The 22,837-nt window shown below is 31.7% G+C and overlaps 2 protein-coding genes across 2 annotated transcripts; one reads left to right on the forward strand and one right to left on the reverse strand.

Annotated features, from left to right (window-relative positions):
* Nucleotides 1-1,095: 1,095 nt before the first annotated feature.
* Nucleotides 1,096-14,917, reverse strand: LOC148625348 (zinc finger FYVE domain-containing protein 21-like). The gene is made up of 7 exons (XM_088568812.1): nt 14,757-14,917; nt 9,167-9,220; nt 8,528-8,696; nt 7,559-7,640; nt 6,840-6,937; nt 3,639-3,769; nt 1,096-2,450 (listed from the first exon to the last, which is right to left on the reverse strand). The coding sequence occupies exons 1-7, from the start codon at nt 14,874-14,876 to the stop codon at nt 2,409-2,411; spliced, it is 696 nt and encodes a 231-aa protein (XP_088424938.1). The 5' UTR covers nt 14,877-14,917; the 3' UTR covers nt 1,096-2,408.
* Nucleotides 14,918-14,930: 13 nt separating this feature from the next.
* Nucleotides 14,931-21,952, forward strand: LOC148625349 (kelch domain-containing protein 4-like). Its single transcript, XM_088568809.1, has 2 exons — nt 14,931-15,052; nt 17,740-21,952. Exons 1-2 carry the CDS (start codon nt 14,992-14,994, stop codon nt 19,116-19,118), a joined length of 1,440 nt encoding a protein of 479 aa, XP_088424935.1. The 5' UTR covers nt 14,931-14,991; the 3' UTR covers nt 19,119-21,952.
* The last annotated feature ends 885 nt before the right edge of the window (nt 21,953-22,837 follow it).

Here is a 22,837-nt window from a genome sequence, read left to right on the forward strand (position 1 = left end):
ATTACGGCCTGATACATCTGTGAATTTGGATTATGAAAAAACTGAATTTTTCAATCACTTCGATTTGGAATCTATTTTCAATGAAGGAAGACGAATAAAAAAATATACATTATATTGTACTATGTACAGGAAGTTACAGAACAGCTAGAAGTAAATCTGTTCTAAAGGAAATACAGGTATCTAAGTGACATGTTCAATTCAAATGCACTTTCAGATATTTAAACTACAAGATGTACATGGTAAAACCAATATGCAATACCTTTGAAGATGATGATGCAATTGATCAGTAGTTTTTTTAAGCAAGCAAAGTATTTTTTATAATCACATCAAACATGACTACTTGTTTTATAGACTGAATTCAGGGATTCCACATCAATTGTGACTTAGTTCAACTTAATTGTTAATGCCCATCCTATTTTGCTGTTCCCTTCATAGAAGGCATTACAACATTCAGCTGGAAGTTTCGATGGGTCAACAGGGTGCTTTTTTGCTCTAGTTTGAAATGAATATAGCAGTTGTATTTCGTTGGCTTTGACATCATAATGATGGGGTTAGCTCATAATGTATTCACTTGACCTGGGTAAATAACCCCTAACATGATCTTCAATGGGGTGTAATCAAGACTTCTAAAATCAGATACTGTGGAAGTACTATTGGTCATAGAATACCAATTTTTCATGGTTTTTGTGGGTAGGCCAAACCACAAAATTTCGTTCCCGACGAAAAAATGATTTCCATTGATGTGTTAACTGAAAACTTCAAAACCATGAAATAAAGATTCTACAAACTTGTATTTCTTCCCTAATCCACGAAAATTGATATCCATGAATTAAAGTACTTCCACAGTATTTGAGTGGAGTAACTTTTAGATTAATTTTAATTGAGCTGAACATATCCCACAATACAATAGCATGACTAAACACAACATGCTATGAAAATCGTAACTCAAAATAAGACAATAGATTAGGGAGCAACCATTGATTTCTAGGAGTGGGAGATAGGATGAAATATTTTGTCCTGGCTAAATTTTATCTTATTCCACCCTTACTTCAACTGCATGTTGCACATGTTTAACACAAAATATATATAAAAATGTACACCAGAATACATTTAATAAACCAAGATTCAAACTAACAGTTAGAGACATTTTTTTGAACATTTGTAAATATTCATATGGTGCATGTAAATTATTACTTCTACATGACCAATATTTCATGACTTATATTTCATGTACAATAACAAAATGATGAAATATTGCTTGAAAAAATACAATGAACCACAGTTAATAAATATACAACCTGTAGGGACCATCAGCCTAAGTCTCTAACACAGCCAACTTCTTATAAATCATAATGCTATACTATAAATGCTCTTTGAAAATGAATATGAATATTGCCTGCTCCAGTAATACAAGTCTATATAAAAAACTGAATGAACTGGAAACCTCTCTAAACCAGTGGCCCTTTTCACAAAAAATCGTAAGAGTAAAATTAGTCGTAAGTTATGACGTCACAATACTTTGATTTACTATGACGTCATAACTTACGACTATTTTTACACTTACGAACTTTTGTGAAAAGGGCCACAGACATTTTCTGAAATACCTATATAAGAGTTCCAGTGCAAGAGGGTTTTGGATTAGATAGGTTTCAATGAAGCCAATCTAAATCGTTAAAATTAAGGACCAGAAAACTATAACCAACACTGTTAACCAACCTATTTCTGCAGATATCTCACTGCTTTTTTCAAAATATTCAAATTTATGAATCCTTTTTTTACTAATAACATTATGGTATGTGAAAGGCATGTATTTAAAGCAATTACTGTAAACATATTAATTTTCACTGATTCTGTCAAATGAATATATATATTCACAGGTATCAATTTTCGTGGTTTCAAAAAATGATAAGCATTCTATAGTGTTAAAAATCAATTTTGCTTGTACTATTTTTCACACTATCTGTCCACAGCGAAAAATAGCAGAAATTTATACACCATAAAATTAATCCTTTTAGAGTAATTTGTCTCAATTATTAGACGAAACTCTGAAATATACAGGTAAAAACATTGTTTTAAACATGTTCTGCTGGAAATAGTTACTGAATATATTAACTTAAACGTTTTGTTTTTGCTTTTGTTTTTGCTGTCCCTTTCTCATAGTTTCAGTAATCAATCTACTATTTCCTGTAATTTTTTAAGATGACAACTTAGTTATTATTTACCACAAATAAAGCATAAAAAAAACAGTTGCAAAAATTACACTGTTTACAGTAGTGTCATAAATCTTTAAAATTCCATTTTTTTTGTCAGATCTTTAAAAGCAATATATGAATAGATTTTTAGGCAGTTTTTACAAGGTGTGCACCTTTAAAATTCTTATCACAGTTTTGTCCAAACAGCATGCCCCTTCATTTCAAAGCTTGTCTGCTTTCATACATCAATTTAAATGCCTGAAAAAAATGGGATTATAATAGTACATGTACTTTATATACTGGAACACACTATTTTATTGCAAATAGAAATAATTATTCCATTTACAACTGCAAAATAAAAAATATAAGACTTATAACTGACAAAACTAGAAAAACTGTGAGCAACTCTCACTTAGTTGATACCCCACACTCCCCCATTGATAGCCTGCACCTTTGACCTCCATATTGATTTGGGTCAAAATCTAAAATAGGTGGTCACAATAGGAATATGTAATAAAGCTTCAGTGACAGTTTCATATTAAGTTCTGACAGTGATAAAGAAGGAGTTACGGATAAGAGATGGGCAGTCCCATGTCCCCATATTCACAAATGACAAAGTCTATGTTCTGCTATGTGAAACCCCCAAATTGATTTGGATCAAAATCTAAAATAGAAGGTGGACAACAGGAATATGTTATAAAGATTCTGTACAAGTTTCATCAAATCACATTCAGTGGTGTAGGAGGAGTAAAGGATAAGGGATGGTTACCCCTCTGTGTAAGGGAAGGAAGTATAGGTGGAAGGATGGAGATTAAAGACTCCTATTCCGAACACTGTAGATACCCTCACTTCTAAAAGTCCAGACCACTGAAAATGCGATCAAGGGCCATAACTTAACCAAAAAATCATTCAACCATAATAAAATTCAAACCTTAAACTTCAACTCATCTAGATAAAGCTACATACCATCACAAATTATTATCTTATTACAAGATGTTTAAAAAAAAAAACAGTCCATACAAATGAACTTTGATCCAAATATACAAGCTGAAGGGCCCTTACTTGGCTAAAATTCTTTCAACCATAATGAATTCTGACCTTAAACTCTAACTCATCTAGATACAGCTATATACCAAATAGCAACATCTAAAAAAAGTCTGGACAATCCATGTGATGGACAGAAGGAACTTAATACCATATTTTGCTGGTAGGGAACTAACAAATAACACACTTAATCCTATTTTAATAAGTATATGAAGTCCTTTAACACTGAAATGAAAAAAAGACAAAAAAATCTTAAGTAAAGTACCAATAGCATATTTTGAACTCACTTTTTAATTGTTACCAATACATTTTCATCTGAAACAGTTTAGAGAATAAACAGAAGAAAACTTATATATTTATACTGTTATATTTTAGATTTTAAAGTATGATAAAAAATTTTACCTTCTGCATAGCAGCAATCCACAGCTGTGCTTGTTTTTTGTTTACACCTGACATTACAACCATTTTCACCATGGACATTTGATCAGCACTGTTTTTATACTTCATGGCAAGACCAGTGGCAAGGGTATTACCTGTGGAAGAAATAGCAATCTCAAATGATACATGGAGAAAGGTTTTGTTATTCAAAGTTACTAAAAATAATAACAAAATAAATTGAAAGTGTATCTTGGCAAAAACAAGAAAGTTGATTTAATTGGGCGTAAGTATCATTTCAAACATTTTTACTTAAATTTATAACTGAGCCAGTTTCTTTTCTTCAAACTTATAGTTATACTAACAGCTAATTGGAAAGGGTCTTACTTATATATTGATATTTTAACCAATTTCAAGCTTGACAGAGGAAACACAAAATATGAACTACAATGGAATCCATAAAAGCAAAGACAACAACAGCATATAACATCACATGGATTCAATGTTTTAAGATCAAAAAAGAATTACATAACATAAAACCATATTATTGTGAAATATTTCCACAAATTGTTGAATTGATGGGATTTAACTTCAACATTTATGTTCAATTGTACAAAAAAGGGTCTTTTTACAGCATGTAAACAAACTAAAACTAAGTCAAGCAGTGCTCTTTTTAAGGAGGTAGACCTAGGGTTAGGGACACAACTCTTAAAAATCTTTGGAACGTTTGTATGCAGCATTTTACATCCATCTTATGTAAGCATTTAATTAACTTGGACTGATTTTATTCTGCTTCAAACAAAAGCTTGAGAGGCTTTGGTGAAATTGAATATGATACAAACATATCATTGATTTCAAGTTATGTCCCTTACCCTAGGTCTACCTCCTTAAGCTATTTACAATATCCATAGAAACCAGTCTAAACCATTTTACTTTTGAAATGAAGGTGCTGTTCAGTTTAGGCAGGTATTAAGTTTACAGATACAAGAGCACTGAAACTGACATGAACAGACTTCATAGAGTCTGGTATAAACATGCTTCCAGTTTGTTCAGGTTTCAGTTATGACTAGGTTCATTGTATCACATGATAAATTTTTTTGTGTTTTCATCAACAAGCTTCACTTTGATTCAAGTTCAACTTCTATTCAAAATTGTTGGTATAACAAAAATATTGGAAATATCAGAACAACAGATTTCAAATATTTCAGCTTTTGATCAAAATTATTCATAACACCCACAAAATTGTATATTTGAAGTTTTGATGTACTGATACGTGTCTACTGAGGTATAACAACTCCATCATCATATCATACAAAGGTATTGGATAACAGACTAGTGGTAATTCAGAGATTATAAATTTATTGGTCATAAACTGGTGGAGCATGAAAATGAACATAACATGCATATGTAATTGTTACCATTATCATCTGAATGTGCATTAAATTGAAAATTACCATAAAGTAAACATTATTGTTTTAAAATTCCTTAGAGAATGTTTCTGTTGAACATTGTATTGTTTATCTTGGCCATTTCAGCCTTGGTTTCTTTTTCATCTAATTCTCAACATCGTCATTTCATAGTGTAAGTTTTTGTAAGAATCAGGCAAAATTGGAAAAAATCAGAAACATGCATGTCAAAAACCCAATGATCTGACTCAATTATATATTTCACTCAAGGATGCTTTCTCTATTTGAAAAGACCATTATTTGATCTCTGCATCACTGGATTGGCTCAGAAATTTTTTAATAGAATGTTATAAAAATAAAAAAGTTTTTGACAACAAAGTTATCTACCCTTGAAATGATCATTTTGAGTGCATTTCAATGAAATTATATCTCAATTTACCAAAGAGATATGGAAAATCTTGCCTTTTTTCCTTTATTCTAATGGCGCATATTGTCAAATGAAACTTTCAAAATGGTGGTTTTTTCATACCATGTTTCACCTACTGCCTGATTCTTACTGAGATTGGTACTTAAGAAAACAGTCATGGAATTTTCCTTACAGCCTTTTTGTACCAGTATCTATCTCAAATACAGCCGGTATATAAAACAGCTGTTTAATGTGGTAAAAATGAAACTCTGACCCTAACATAATTATTTCACATTCATACATAATGCCCATAATAGGTAATTTTAATTCCAACTTTAAGGTGTTGAATGTTTGAAAAAGGTAACAAAATTATTGACTTATGTACATTGCTGGTGTAAGCAATTTATCTATTACTGTGAAAGTACTTTTATTCGTGGGTACTAATTGTCATGGTTTAGGGAAAAGTTATCAATTCTAATATTCTAGAATTGTGGATTCCACAACTCTATCATATAAACAATTAGGAAATATCCTTTTTGTTGGGAACCAAAATTCATGGTTTACGAAACCCACAAAAACCACGAGAATTGGTAGCCCATGAACCATTCACAGTATAATGAACTACATCACTCAGTATTTAAGTTTGTAGAAAATTAGATATTTTAAAATATAAATATATTTGAATATCCTGGAACATATTCCATTACCATATAGTAACAAATATTTTCTTTTTTATTACAAAAATAAAAGTCTGAGAAAACAACCAATGCAGTATACCCTTGTTTTTAAAAGGATTATAAATAATCATTTTCTGAAAAAAACTGATGCATTCAAAAATTTACTCCAATTATATTGATTGATATTTGAATTAGTTTGATATCAAATATATTTATTATAGTGTATCCATACAATCATAAAAAGATGTCCAAAATATTCACTATATAATTATAATGAAAGGTCTATTGCATTCATATTGTGAACACTACTGTAAAAGTACTATTGTTCGTGGGGTACAAATTTTCGTGATTTTTGTGGGTAGGCCAAACCATGAAATTTTGTTTCCAACAAAAAGGAGATTTCCATTGATGTGTATACTTTTTGGTATACACATCAATGGAAATCTCCTTTTTGTTGGAAACAATGTTTCACAAGTTAGTGAATTCTTGAATTCGTGGTTTTGAGGTTTTTGCCTCAAAACCACGAATTCAAGAATTCACTAACTTGTGTTTCTTCCCTAATCCACAAATTAAAATACTTTTACAAAATCTCTTCCAGAGTATCATACTGTTCCTGCAAGCTTATGAAATATAAGATCTACTTAACCAAATATTCACAAACCCAATATTATAACATTCACCTACCAGTAAAAAACATTTTTAAGGTATTATTGCTACATTGAATCAGATATATACCAACCTTCTCCATCTCGAGTGTTGGCCATTATCTGTAATGACTCCAGGTTGCTTACTTTTATTGGTTCATGCTTGTCATTGTCTGAATCGAAGTTAAGGAACCTAAAAGACAAACAACAATGTTCTTACAACTAAACTTAACACAGACAGTGAGCAAAGAGAAAACGACAATACACAAATCAAACTTTTGATAAAGGGATGAGCTTACTTTGTGTACTTTAGGGCACAAGCATACAAAATTCTCTAATGTTAAGAAAATGACTTTAACTGTTTAACTTGTTTCTTTGTCATTTTTTAAAGAATGATTTTGTTTGGTACTTTAAAAACAAGGTAAGCTATGTTTTTAATAAATATACCAACAGCTTTCCTTGACAAATACTAAAAGATTTTAATTGATACAGACATAATCCACTGAGCATGTGATGCATTCACTATATCAAAGCTTCCACATCTCTGCAATACTCAGTGCTAAACCCTGTCTCTAAAGCCTTTTTTTAATACCGGTAAGTTGGTTTACAGATCCACAGAGCCGATTTTTGTCAAAAGTGAAATAAAATTATAATTTCAAAACTGCATAATTATTCTTTATTTGATATTTTTCTTTGTGCTTTTTTATTTGATATTTTTCTTTGTGCAAGCAAATAAGTGCAGTGCATTGTAAACAGTTTCTCAGAATCTTGATGTGTAGTGTTCACGCCTTGTGAAAAACACAAGAAAACACACCTATGATCTGATGATAATTTGCATGTGAACTCTGACTCTGCATCTGACTGACCCACTCCATCAGAGAGAATAAACTGCCCACCTGAAAAAATTACATAAACCAATGGTTACCGTATAAGTATTCAACATATATTATGGTTCATGATAATTAGTCAATATGGTGCCTGTCTACAAGTCCTCAATAAAGTGAGTTAAATAGGGGACTGAGCAGCATTATCAATGAAATACACTAAAAATTTTATCATTCATTTAATCCATGTAGCAATCAAGCAGGCTGCAACAAACCTAACACATCTGACCTGTACTGTCTTAAAGCATAAAAACACAGTCATGACCTGTGACTTGATGTAGTGTGGTGATAAAAGATCATTTCTGATTGGTTGAAAATGGCCAGAAAAAGTAGTGCAAGTTAAATGAAGTTAAAATGATAAAATCTTTTTTCCCTATCCTAGATTGGAAAATAAAGTTTATCAAGATTGTCATAGTTGCATTAAATGTATTTCAGCAGAAAAAAAATCAGCAATCTGTATGTCCATGTATCAGTGTTATTGTATCATATCAAATCAGCAATCTGTATGTCCATGTATCAGTGTTATTGTATCATATCAAATCTGTATGTCCATGTATCAGTGTTATTGTATCATATCAAATCAGCAATCTGTATGTCCATGTATCAGTGTTATTGTATCATATCAAATCAAATACCTTTATTTCCATCTCCTAAGAAAAAAATCTGCACAATATAGGAATTCTCTGATTCTTTTATAGTCCTGGCAAAAAGTCGTAAGTGTGACATTGATCATAAATCATGAAGTCACAATACTATTTTAGTTTATGACGTCAATACTTATGATCAACTTTACACTTACAACTTTTTGTGAAATCGAGACCTGTACCAGTACTTGACAAACACACTACTTTTGTTTAACTCAATATTAGTTATTTCCAATATTAAATATTTTCACTTACCATTTATAAGGACTTTCACATGTTTATCAAAAAATTCATTTTCTTTCTTGGTATTATCAACACAAGTAGAACAATGCCGTACAGGATCAATAAAACACATTCTTGGTAAAGGTACTTTGGTACTACAGCATCTATCACAGAAGCACCTGCCACACCTTCTACAATGATGCTGAATGGAATACAAATTAAGGTACAATCATTTAACTTTTGGGGGGTATTGGATCTAATTCTTTATGCTGGATTATTTTTCATACTTTACAAACCTAATACAAGGTTTAAGCATATTGAAAAGGTCTAAAAATTCAAGACTTTTTCTACAAATTACATTGAAATTGGTAAACAAATAAGCAAATGTGTTTTCGGACCCTTATTTCTGAACTGTTTGGACAAAATCGACACAACAAATTTGTAAGATACTCATTATTCGTTAATTAAAATGGGAGCTGGTCATATTTTAATTGGACATTATTAGGCAGAATTTCATTGTTGAGAAAGAGGTTAATTTTCTTTCAGAGTCCTTTCTGATAGAATTATTCTGTATTGGCTATTTCCCTATTTAATATTGTTTTTTTAAAAAGATTATCAACATCAGAATTCAGAACTTTCATAATAAGCAAGATTCATGTAATAAAAACATACCTTACGCCTCCTCAAGAAGTCAAAGCGACCTTTGCACCCAATACAATAAGCACACTGAAAAACAATTTTGAAGAAATAATGCAATAATTTTTCATGAAAGAAAAACTACGAACAACATTAAGTTACACACTTTGTCATGCTAGGCATGGCCCTACTTGTACAAAAAGTTGACATTAGAGAGCAACTAAAAACATATGTCCCATCTATATAAAGCCACACACAAAATTTGAAATCAATCCCTCAGTTAGGATTTGGGAGCCGAGATCTTAGTGACAAAAATTTTCTCTATCCTATGATAGTGAAAAATGGCAAAGTCCCACGAAACAGGAAGTTGAAATCAGAGAACTACCAAAATTGCTTACAACATATGCCCCATCTATATAATGAAGCAACACACCAAATTTGAAGAAATCAATCCACTGGGAGCCAAGATTTTAGTGACAAATATTTTCTCTATTATCATTTGTGAATAAATGTATAAATATAGAGTTTCTCTTCACTAAACATGTTTTGCACTGAAACTCTCAAAGTATGTTTAGTTTTGAAGACTCTTTCAAACATATTTACACAAGTCGTTGCAGATTACATGAATAATGTTTACTATAAAATTGTTTCTGGAGTTGCACAGTAAATGTTAGTTTTTTTTTCATTTATAGACCCTTTTGTGTTCAGTTGATGAGCATGCTCAATGTATACTTCCACAAGGTAGGGCTTGAGTAAAACAAAATAATTTCCTCGCAAATGTGTATATTGGGCATGCTCTATTCTAATGTTTGGTTATCATAGCCAGTGCCATATTAACGTTCACCATAACTTTTCCATATAAATATGGACTTGGGTACACCACAAATTTCACACTTGACTTAGGGCTGACCAATTATGCTGCATTATTTAACCCAAGAGTGATAACATTAATGCCAAATTATTTAACCCCAAGCGATAGCTATAGTTAAAATTATGTGGCATAAATGGTCAGCCCATGGTAAAACAGTGATAAAATGGAGTTTCTGTGATTCATTTCTTAATTTTACCATTCCCATAGATAGTGGCAAAAAGTATTTAATTCAAAATATATTGAAAAAAATACTTTGATGCACTCTATACAATGTACATTAAAGGCACAATGTAAGCTCTTAACTAACTGACAAACTCTTTAATAGAAGGACAATAATAATCATCTCTTTACAACAGATGATTTAAATTGTGTCAGTGAGTGGAATGTATCATTAGTGAAACTTGGGTTTTTTGTTTTTTGTCATTACCCGCAGGTCAGGGACTGAATTTAAAAAACCTTTTCACTTGCTCGATTCAGAAAGTACTGAAAATTTACACTACCTTAATCAAAATTTCTTGCGTTATTTCTGAACTGAACTTATAATGCATATAGAATTCACCAAGGACCTTTTAGCAAGGGAAAATAATTTCTAAAATTTCTAAAATTGAATTTTAACTTACATTTTAGCAAGTATTTCGACTTAAATTCAATCACTGGGCAGATTAGGAAAAATGTACAGCAAAAACAAGGTAGGTTTTAATTTGGTCATGTACACCTTTTTCATACCTAGGACATGCCATGCCTAAAATCTTTCAAGTGGACAGGTTTGTCAGTGCTCAGAGAGGTTTTTGTGATAGTAAAAAAATATAAATTGTTCATTTTATCTCAGATGAACCATAACAAAACATATAAAATCTTCGATAATTACATTAATCAAATTAGGGTTTCTAATCAAAATTAGAGTTATTAATAGTACAACTAAGTTTTTGTTATTTCTCAATGATTATTATGATATTGTATATATATCAACATAATAAGCCATTTAGAACATAATTTGCACAATATTTCTGCTAAGAGGGAGATTTTGGGGGGAGAAATTTGTGAAAGAGGAAGATTTGGGTCTCCCACATGGGAGACTTTCTCAGTACCAAGCCAATTCGCCTATGTTCCTGTTCGCCTAGGCTGGTTTCCTCCTACTAAAGTGGAGTGTTTCGCCTTGATGTGAAATATTTGTTAAACATTGAAGATTTTTGTATATGGGGGCAATAATCATTATTATGAAATATATAATAAAGGAAAATAAACAACTTTAGCCAGTCATAAATAAAACTAGTCACAGAGTAGATCTTGCCGTCTTCAACAAGGGAGTAATGCTTGCCAATCTGCTCACCAAAATATTATAGTACACCCCAAAATGTGTAACCCATACCCATACTTTTTCCCGTACCCATATACTCTTTTGTCAATTTCAACACTATTATTAGGAATTTTATACTGAAACTTGGTCCTAAAGTTCTGAATAATGTTTTAAATCAATTGAAGTTAAAACTTTTAGAAAACATTTATGACATTTTCAAATTCAGTTGATTTTATGTTCTCAAAATTTCCAAAATGTGTAACCTGTTTGAATATAAGCGGGGTTTAGATTTTATTCATCAGTATAGTCTGATATCGTTCTATTACAACCATGCCAAAGTTTAAGCTTACGCATCAAGGCAACCTAGAAATAATCATGTTGTACAGACAGAGTTGGCCAGTTCATGCTATCGTCAAAAAGTTAGCTGCCCGTGGTGTTGACGTAACATGGAATACAGTTAAACATGTCATCAAAAGGTACCAGACTGGCAAGGCTACGAAAACTTGCAAGAGGAAAAAGTTGCCAACTTTCAGATACTTGACTGACCACAACATCATTTTTGTAAAGAACACATTGGAAGAAGCCCCAACCCAAACAGCTTCATTACCCAGATATGGTCAGATGGTTCGGGAACCAAATAAACTCAAACGTGTCCAGTTCACCAAAGCAGTAATAGCCGACACCAACGATTTCAATAATGTCATATTCACCAACGAATGCTCCTTACAGTTACAAGACAACAAGATCATCATCTACAGAGAGAAAGATTCGGTTGCTCCTCTTCTACCAAAACCAATGCACCCGTTAAAGTACACGTTTGGGCTGGTATAAGCCAGCGTGGAACCACAAGAATTTTCACCTTTGAAAATATTATGACAGTAGCCTTTTATATAGATTCAATTTTAAAACCTGGGTTGATACCCTTCATTAACTGCATTTACCCTAACAGTCATCGCCTGCAACAGGATAATGATCCTAAGCATACTGCAAACGCAACCAAGGACTTCATGGAACAACAGAACATCAACTGGTGGAAAGTTTTGCCAGCAGAAAATTCAGATTTCAACCCAATTGAAATGGTTTGGGCAATGATTTCTTCAAGACTATCCAAAAAAACAGCCAAAGACGAAAGAAGTTCTGATCAACGGTATCGAGTCCTTTTGGAAAGAAGACATGACCATAGCCCTGAGCAACAATTTCATAGACCATATCTACAAAGTCTTACCAATTGCAGTGCTTGTAAACAAACAAGATACTGGCGATCTACCCAAAAAGATTTTTCCTGAACGATCCAGCTGCAAGTCCCTTCTGTATTTCAACAATAAGCTGAAAACTCCGGAATACCAACTCATAGTTGCCAGTCTAAAGCTGACCTAAGTTAAAGAAGACCATAAGTAGCAACCAAAACAGCCCTTTTAATGGCTAATTATATTTTTCAAAAAGATTCTTAATTTGTGTACATTAAAAATAATTCAGCTCCTATTCATATGCACAACCTGTATTTCTTCCTAGCATGTCTCGATCACTCTACCGGGTAGCTTTACCACAATTTAATAGAACATGTTTTTCTTAACTTTTAGTTTCAATCTCATCCCCTTGTATTTAAAATATTTATTGAAACACTTGCAGGTTGAACGTATAATATTTAATAACTTGTACTAGTAGATGTACGTGCTCATAGCATAAAAATCGATATATTTCCTCATTTATTTTTTAAATAAATGCATTTTAGTATTTTAGTAATATTCTCGAAGAAAAAGGTGGCTGCTGTATTTAAACTGTCCGTCACCTGCAGAGGTCTAGCTATTCATTTAACAAACACAATTCTTAAACATTTTATTTTGATTATACAACATTTGTTTCTGTATTCTTCCTCCTTCATCACAGCAATTATACAATATTATTTTCTTATATAATAATATCCTATAATTCACCAGTGACGACTGCGCCTAAGTCTGTAAGTATATCCTACGAGATAGAATAAAAAAGATAATGATATACTTCACATACGTATTTCAATCTATTTATAGCAATGGGGATGTAATTTAATGTTTACAAACAATACATTGTTCTTTCATTACCGGACATTCTACATGTATTTATTAAAAAATAGTTACATAGACATTATAGAATTATTATGTATTTTGAGCCAAGAAAAAACCCAAAATGCATACATATGCTTTATATATACATATATATTAAGATTTAATGATTTAAAAACTATTCACACTGGATTAAATTAACCAAAATCTTAAGTAAATAGGTAAGATTTAATTACCACTAGTGATCAGCCAGGTACATATTTATGACCTCCCCACGGCAGGAAACAGGGCAATTAAAATTACAGATATTTATTATCCTTAATTGACAGATAGGACGGACATAATGATGGATTCAAACACTTATCATCATATGACTCTACCTGTACTGTACCTTACCAAACTAATAATTGACTATTTCTCACTTTCCAGTCCAAATTTTACGTTCTTCTGAAAACAATCAGTGGTTAAAACTTAACTTCAAAACTTTGGATAAAGTTTTGAAAGATTTGATATTGATTTAAAAAAGAAATGTTGGAATTCCATACCCTACTGTAGCATGAATCCCCGTACCAACAAAGAATGGATATCAAGAATGAAAAGGAAAGTCTCATAGATAGAATCAGATCCGATTTTAATTTATCGCCCATGAAAAATTTAATAATATTTTGGTTTTATAATGTGAAATATATAATAAAATTGTACAAATAACAAAAATACCAGACTTTGATTTTGGGTACTGGAATTTTGGGTTACACATTTCGGTACTTTAGAAAACTGAAAATAGAATAAAAAAATCAAATTCTCTGAAAAGAATTTAAAATCATTGATTCTATCCTAGCCATTACTCCTACAATGTAAGAGGTTGGAATTCCTTTCCTCCATTCTCCAACCTCTTACTTCTTAAAATATTTTATAACATATGTTTAGCTTATTCATATTTGGGGTGGCTTTCAACATGTTAGATGCTAGAGGTTAGGATGGCACCAAGTAAGAAAATAGCTTGCCAGACAACCTCTAGCACTGTTGGAGTATCCTAGCCATCATATCGTTTTGTAAATGTGTACAATATACAGCTGTAAAAATCATGTAATAATGAAGAAATCAGCAAAAGAATATTTAGGTATGGGGAAAAGTTAGTACGGGTACAGTTACACATTTCGGGGTGTACATTTTAAATATTCTCAATGAATATCAATGTATGGTAGCTCATTTTAGAGCAATCTGTTAAACGTTTTTTCTTAAATTTTGGGCATAAACTTGTTTCACAAGTGAGAACGAAAATTGGTAGGCGATAATTAACTGCTGGCGAGAACTACTCATTGACCATAGGATCTCTCATAAAAAATCATGGTATGAAACTGGTTTGCTTTGATGGTCGAGCGAAAACTTTTGGAGTACATAACAAAAATATTTCACCTCAATGTCAGGAACCCATTGAGGTTCCAAAAGCAAAAAGGGACTGGCTTCCTCGTCTTCGACTGTCACCATTCTTAGACCGCTTTTCGATCTAACAAGTTTCTTTTCGGAGGAGGCCATTGTTTACACCGGAAACTTCGCCCTCTTTCGGAACTTCTAAGATTTTCCATATCTCTAAAGAAAAAACACGGGAAGGTATTTACATTAGAGACTGCAGTCGCGTACTCTTGTGACAATGAAAAAAATGATGATTCTGGTTTGTTTTGCTGTTTTAATTGACTATACATACACAGATGGTAAGCAGATATTAAGTAGAATTAAGTGGAAGTTGTTGTAACAATGATCTAATATTACCACGTATACCTTGTTTTTTTTTATAACAAGTATGGAATAACCCTCATTCTTTATGAGGCAGGTACACAAAACGTAGGTTGTAAGTTACAATTTGTAACGAGAGAGCATGATTTACCGTACAAAATTAGACCTCCGCTATTGAAGATTGAACCCATGGCCACTTGGTGACAATCCTGTTGCAAAGCAATTCAGCTAAAAATTTTAAAAAAATCATTTAACATGATTAGCCAAGTCCACTATAACAGGGACCCCATCCTGCCACACTCCCCAATTGCAAATTTTCATTTTATTCAGAACTCTTACACAACTGGCTCATTAGCTACCCAAAGCTGTGGTTTTTTAGTTAGGCGACTAAGGAGAGCATGATTCAACTCAAAAGATTTACATGTTATCATGTATATTGTTACTACCAAGGATCAAACTCTAGACAGCTCTGTGACAACCAGTGACAAACAGATTCAACATGAAACATACCTCTTAACCTTTTGAATGCTCAAAGAGGGAGGTCTCCCTCTTCAGCTTTCTAAGGGGAGATTTAGTGTTAGTATATGATCAAGATTGATTTTGAAGGGCACCTTGTCTCTGTGGTATGGATCGGCAGTTGTGTCAGCTTTCTCCTATTTGTCCCTGACAAAGGCTGTAAGGCCAAAAATTTGGGCCCATATTGTTTATTTTTTTTACGTTTTATTTATATTTTATTTGTATGTAGTTCCACAATATTAATAACCTGAAAGAGGGTGAATTTAAAAAGAAATTATGAAAATTGTAAATGTAAAAGAATTTTAATTCCTTCCTAGAACAATTTTTGTAATTGACATTATTGTATAAAGAAAAGCAGCAAGTTTATGTAGACCATAGACTTGTAAATAATTACAGATCAATGTATGGACTTGGATTTGAGTACACCTTTTAAGGAAAATGATTTATTTTCCTGTTGCTATTATAGTTTTTTACTGAACTTTCCTTGAACTGAAAGAGTACATTCAAATGTAAAATTATGTAATTTCTTACACATCAAAACATTGATCAGGCACAGTTCTTCTGTCATTTGGAGCAAAATAACAAGTATGTATTGTGGAATATAAAGTCCCTTGGTTAAGTACAAATGTAGTTTAAATAATACTTCTTCTTGTTAGTTGGTGTTGTCAGGGTAAAGTAAGGGGCTGCTTGCTGAGTTGGACTCCCAAAGTTAGTTTTTCAAGTAACTTTTAATTAGTTTTTATTGGAATTCTTGAGTAATCTTTTAACAATCAAAAAGCCAAGCACTTCTTTATTTAATAGACCTTTTTACTCTAATTAATGAACAGAAAAGTCTCACAAGGTCATAGAACAGTTAATAACGAAGTAAAATTCTAAAACTGTTCAACAAATCTTTTACAGAAAATCCTCTGTACTTCTCAGAAATAAGCATGAAATGGTCTAAAACCATGCACAAATTGACCACTCGTCACATTTTGCAGTTATGCACAGGATATTGATTATTGTCAAGGAAGGCTATTTATAGCCTGAACTTGACTTGGAGATCATTGGCAAGTGGGATTCGACCGGAAGTGGGTATTGCCACATGGTACTGCCTGAATATTACACGGTCTGTTCTCTTTACCCTCCCCCTTTTCCACCTTGCTAATTTACGTTAGTATATCGCTCTGCCGCTGATCAATATGTGATGCTTTATTTTTCGCAAGAGATGGAAGTATTATGACATCACAGCTTTTGTAATATTTGTTGAATTGCAATATTTCTATGATTATGTGCTTATCTTAAACTATTTGAATTTTGCCTTAGCGGGCAGGACTATTTTTTCTAATTGACCTGACGCAGGTCAAACACGGTACCTCCAATAATCAAAAACAAAGGAAGGACAAGTGACTAATTTCAAAGTACTGACGCCATATTGATTATTACAGACTTTCGTTATTTACTTCCTCCTTTGATCATAGTAAAACCTCTTGTGATTCAACGTTCAAAACAATTTCATATTGATTATCATATGAAATGAGAACTTTTTCCTCTAATGAAATGTATGTATTAAAATGGGTCAATATCCAATTTTCGGACACATAAACACTTCCACTGATTGTCATGACATTTTTAATTGTTTTTAGATGTTCTTTTGATTTAGGTCTTCAATTCTTATTATTATAATACCCTCTAGAAGAAAAATTTCAGGGATGTATAAAAATATCATTGTCAGTATGTAGATTTGTAAGTCCATGTACAATGTAAATGTGCAATCTTAAAAAAGTCTTATTGCAGATATTAAGTTCTGATCAATTTAATTTTATCCTGTGTCATACTTTTAGTCACAATCAAATTTCAGAGCTGGATCAAGCTTAAATGTCATGTCCATATTTGTCCAATCTATTAAGGGTTCAGCCACTGTGTGTGTATCTAGCATCACTTTTTGAATCATTTTATTCCAAAAATTTTATCTAGCTAGATCACTGATTTACAAGCCTTGCATGTTCATAAAGCTTAACATTATCCTTTTTTCACTGGATCATTTAAAAATATATGTGCTATATATGAGTTTCTACTGTTAACAAGAAAGGATAACATACATGTATCACTTGAAAATAAAAAAAAGTTTTACTTAGAATTCAACATATTGTTTTAATTTTTGTTTCAGATATAGATTTGGTGTGGTTAGGTGGTTCTAAGACAGCCAACATTTCTTCGACAGATTCATGGCCTGGCTCTAGAACTGACAGTGCTCTCTGGCACTCAGATGCAGACAGGAAAGCTTACTTGTTTGGTGGGTGGTCATACAATAAAGATACAATGAAATACAAACTCTCAAATGACTTATGGGAGCTTGACATCCAAACTAAAAAGTGGAAATCTTTACAACCAGTTTCTAAAACAAGTCCATTGCCTCGTCATTCAGCTTCAATATGTGGTGTATCAGAAACCATGATGGTTGTTTTTGGAGGTGTAGATTCTGAAGGAAATAAACTAGATGACAGTTGGCTATTCAGCTTATCGGAGAATTCATGGAAACCACTTGGAAAATTTAGTAACAATTCCTTTCCTCACCCATCTGCTCGATCTGATCAAACAACATGGTGTCTAGGTAACAAAATGGTTATCTTTGGTGGAAGAAATTTTAATAATAATGCAAATCATGACATGTGGTCTTTTTCCCTTGTACATTTAAAATGGACAGAAATGGAGAGTTCAAAGAACTATCCTGAAAATGATTTTGGTAAACATATTGTTACATATCCAAAGCCCCGAAGTGGAGCAACACCATTTGTAAAAGAGAACACTTTGTACATTTTTGGAGGTAATGTAGCAGTAAAAGATTCAGGAGAGACACATGTGAATGGAAAGTATGTTACTGATTTGTGGAAATATGATATTGAAAAAGACACTTGGCAGAAACTTGGTGGAAATGATAATGTCTGCCAACCAGGAATTTTTTCACCTCAGCATGCAGAAAATAAAAACAACTGGCCTGGATGTAGAATTAAAGCCACTGGATGGTGTGACTCGGCTGGGAATTTGTGGATGTTTGGTGGAGAAGGAGCAGACAAAACTAAAGAATCAGTGACTGTATTTAAACCTGCTAAATTACTCAATGATTTGTGGCAGTATGATTTTATATACCAAATGTGGATATGGCAGGGAGGTAACCAGTATGGAAATACTGGTGGGAAATATGAGGGTTCTGGGTTAGAATGTGCCCCTGGGGGTAGAACTGGTTTTGTATCTTTTAATGAATGGGAAAATTACCAATATATATATGGTGGAATGGGTCATGACACGAATGGGAAGGATGGATTACTTTCAGACCTGTGGCAAATTGATATACACAAGAGGGTTATCTATGGTAAATACCCATCAATAGGTAATATATTTATGATTATATTTGGATCTTGTGCACTTATACTATTAGTTGTTACCTTGTCTTTATACAATAGAAAGTTTTTTAAACATTCTGAAAGTGAAAAATCATCCAATACTGAATACTCTATGCTTAGAAATATGGATGATAATGAATATTGATGATGTTGGAAAAGTACATTTGTACATGAATGTACTTGGCATCTGATTATTCACTAATTGATTTTTGTTTGATTACTTGTGATAAACACATGTACAAGTAAGAAAGCTGTGACAAAGTCATTATTGTTTTTAATGTGACTGTCCATACAAATTGACTTGGTTTACAGTGTATTTTCTTACAATTTATTGTTATATACATGTACAATACATGAACATATAGTTTTATGCACATGTTGTAAACATGGAATTTGAATAATTGACAAATTTATTACAATACAGTTTCAAGTTACTTGACAAAATCAAATGATAATTTCATTTTCAAAAATTTATCTGTAGGAGCATGTTTCAAAATAAATGTAATTGGTATTAAATATGAATTCTAAATTGCACACTTTGATACTAGCCATGAAAAGATCTGTACTGAATACAACTCCTTACAGAGATATTTGTCGGCTGTGAAGCTGTTTTAAATAGCAATATTTTATAATCAGTTTGTATTTCCTGATCCTTGTTAGGACCTAATCTAAGGGGAGGGAGAAATGAGCAAAAACTTCTCCTTCTTTGCGCTCTTTTCTCCCATTTGTCTTTGACAGGGAGAAGTTTTTGTAATAGATTTAATGTATATGGACAAAAATGTCAATATTTTTTATTTTTCACTAAGACTTCTCCTTGTCATTGTTGTCTAGATTAGACTCTGCTTGTGATCTCATATCAGTCAGGTATTAGAAAAAAAACTGTTTTTCATTTTTGTTTTCAAGAAAACAAGATATATGCTTCATACTAGTACTTGTCATATTTATTTTTTAATGAGTGGAAAACTTTAATTTGAAGCTATTATACAATGTACATGCAAGTATGTTTTCTTTGATCATGGATATTTATTTATGTGAAATATATGAAGTCGTTTTTTTCCATACATGTACTTTTTATGTAATTTTATGTTGCATTTAAAGTAGTTTGAGGGTTTACATGTAACTGCAAATGTGTTTTAGTTTTAAGGTGGAGGAATTCCCCACTGAATTTTTCAAACTAGCTTTTTTCATCTTGATCCAGGCATTCCAGGGGATTTATAAATTTATCATGCAGTGCTCTTAAATGTATATATTTTTTGCTTTCTCTGTATAGTTTGGCTTAAAATCAATTTTTCCATGACATAAATCAACTTGGATTACTTAAACTGTTATTTTCACTCATAACTGGACAAAATACTAGAATCCTGTTATACATGTAGTAATTAATAATGAAGCAAAAAATAATTATCATTGAGATTTTAAGGCTAATTCCTACCGTAATACATTTTTATGATGTCATCTTACAAATGTAATTTGTTTGATCTTAGTTTACTGTTTATGAACCATGTAAAAAAAAAAACTTGCACATCAATCTGTAAAAAGCAGATTTTTTTTGGGTCATTTTATAGAAAATGACAAACCTACCAACATCAAACATTGTAAGTCTAAGGAATGTAGATACATGTACTACCGGAGTAGTATTTATTGAAACTTAACATCAGTCCTATTCAGATCCAAAACATGATATAAAATACTACTTTTTTATGGTATTCCATTGTTCATTAACTTGTACCAAAACTCATAAACCTTTTTTGGGGTTTTATTTATTTAAGAAGAATGGAAGAAAGTCATTTTTGTTTTATTCACTTATATTGTATTCTTATTTGTTTACTACGATCAACACCGTAAATAAGTAAGACATACATGTACATGTCCTGTACTTTTGGTCAACTGTTTTGCCCTTAGATAACCTTAAAAATTTCATGCTTAAAATCAAATTGTCATTATTTCTCAGGTTTTTGATTTTTCTACACACAATTCTGTGCAATAGTCTACAAGCTTTCAACAATCAAATACAGTGTTTTAACATTTATATTGCATTCATTTAAATAGATTTTGCATGAAATCCATTTTATTAAATTATTTATCATGTTATTTTGATATTTTTATATTTATGCATGTTTGTATTTGTTAGATTTTTCATTGTTATATGTGTACATGTACATGTATGTACAGGTAGATTTGTTGAAGATTTTCACTTTTCTATCACTGATTAATTCCTGAGATAGAAACAAAAAAATATTATGGAAAGGAAAATATTACACAAAATGATAATGAATGTTTTTTTTTCAAAAAAAAGGAGATAGAGTTATCTACCTTCCCATATACCGGTTCTGCAGAAGCAACATCCTTAGTATTCAGGATTTAGTTATATAATAAATTTTAAGTCATAAAAAATATTTCTGTTGAAAATATCTTTAATTGACAAATTTATAACAAACTAAAGTTTGGCAAAATCACATAAATTGTTACCTACAGATATAACAGGCCTATACAAGGGGGGATCCTGTGTTCGGACCTGCTTTAGTACTTATATTGTGTGTTTTTGCTCCTAGTTTATTGGTACCTTTATTCTGGTTACCCAAAATAAGCACCTGAAGATGGTTATGTAACATAAAACAAATTAATTGGATTTTTTTTTGGTTCAAGATATTTGTTAAAGTAACTGCCCATTGTCTTACTGATTAATCCCTGTTTTTGTAGGGTTGCATTTTTTGTGTTGAGAAAGTGTTAATTTGCAGACTGTTAGAATGAATATTTGTGTTAGCTATTTGCTTCTTTATGTGTGTTGCAATGCTCTGAACAAAAACAGCATTTTAGATGCAGATGATTTTTTTAATGTTTAATATTGTATCATTAACAAGATATAAATCATCAGAAAAAAAATGAAAAAAAAATACGTATCAATGTTATGTGTTATGAAATTGTGATCAGAATTTGTATTTATTTTTCTTTATTTAAATAAAGGTAAAACTCCTTTCATACTACTGGTAGTATTATCAAATGACAGGATTTGTTAGTCTGATAGTCATTTAAACAAACTGTTTTACTTAAGATGTCATACATTTATAGGTACAAACAATGCTCTGACTTGATATAAAATGGAAATACAAATGAGGCTTAGAAAAACAAACAAAAAATGTGAGGCTATGTCAAGTTATAGTGGTTTAAGCCATAGTCAGTGCAAGATTATTGTCTTTATACTGAATGTTTTTATTCAGTTGTTGACCATATAACGAGAATAAGTATATATATACATGTATATCACTTGAAAATATATAGTCAACACATTTTGACTACTCAGATAGTATGGTGTCAATGAATTAAAAGGTTTTAATTCAATCTTACTACAGAATGTAAGTAAAATTTTTATCCACAAGTTTTCTTAATTGAGTTGGTATATATACTACATGTAGTACATGTATGTTCACATGGAGGCTTGGCCACCATCACTTGTATTGTCCTGTGTAATAGTTAAATTGGGTAGTACTTGTAACCCGGTGTAATTCAGTCACATCCACCTTGATGTATCTACTTTTATTTAAATAGTATGCTGAACAAGCTAGAAATATGGCCACTAAGAATAAAGTGGTAATGTTACCTATTTCTGCTAATGTCTCTGTATGACTTTTCAGCTGAAAGACCTTTCTTCAAGTTTTGTTGTTTTTTTTTTGTTTTTTGTTTGTATTTGTATTTGTTTTTGCTTTTGTTTTTTTTTTTGGGGGGGGAGGATCAAAGCTCATATGACAACTCCTTAGATAGGTAAAACCCTTCAAATTCAATTCAAACTCTGAGCCGTTTTGTGTCCCTACTGGTATTTGTCCCAACTGTTAAAGGTTTGACCTCTGTGATTGTATTAAGCTGCAC

This window comes from Perna viridis, chromosome 2, assembly GCF_037379345.1.
Source record: "Perna viridis isolate PV_CMFRI_1.1 ecotype Kerala chromosome 2, ASM3737934v1, whole genome shotgun sequence".
Classification (NCBI taxonomy): domain Eukaryota; kingdom Metazoa; phylum Mollusca; class Bivalvia; order Mytilida; family Mytilidae; genus Perna; species Perna viridis.

Bases quoted from the DNA above. Each gene is read 5' to 3' on its own strand.
- LOC148625348 (XM_088568812.1), bottom strand. From the start codon at position 14,876: ATGGCCTCCTCCGAAAAGAAACTTGTTAGATCGAAAAGCGGTCTAAGA. The intron at 6,938-7,558 runs GTGTGTTTTCTT...TTTGTCTTTTAG, and splicing joins AAATTATCATCAGATCATAG to GTTCCTTAACTTCGATTCAG. The intron at 2,451-3,638 runs GTAAAATTTTTT...CATTTTTTTCAG, and splicing joins GGATTGCTGCTATGCAGAAG to GCATTTAAATTGATGTATGA.
- LOC148625349 (XM_088568809.1), top strand. From the start codon at position 14,992: ATGAAAAAAATGATGATTCTGGTTTGTTTTGCTGTTTTAATTGACTAT. The intron at 15,053-17,739 runs GTAAGCAGATAT...TTTTTGTTTCAG, and splicing joins TGACTATACATACACAGATG to ATATAGATTTGGTGTGGTTA.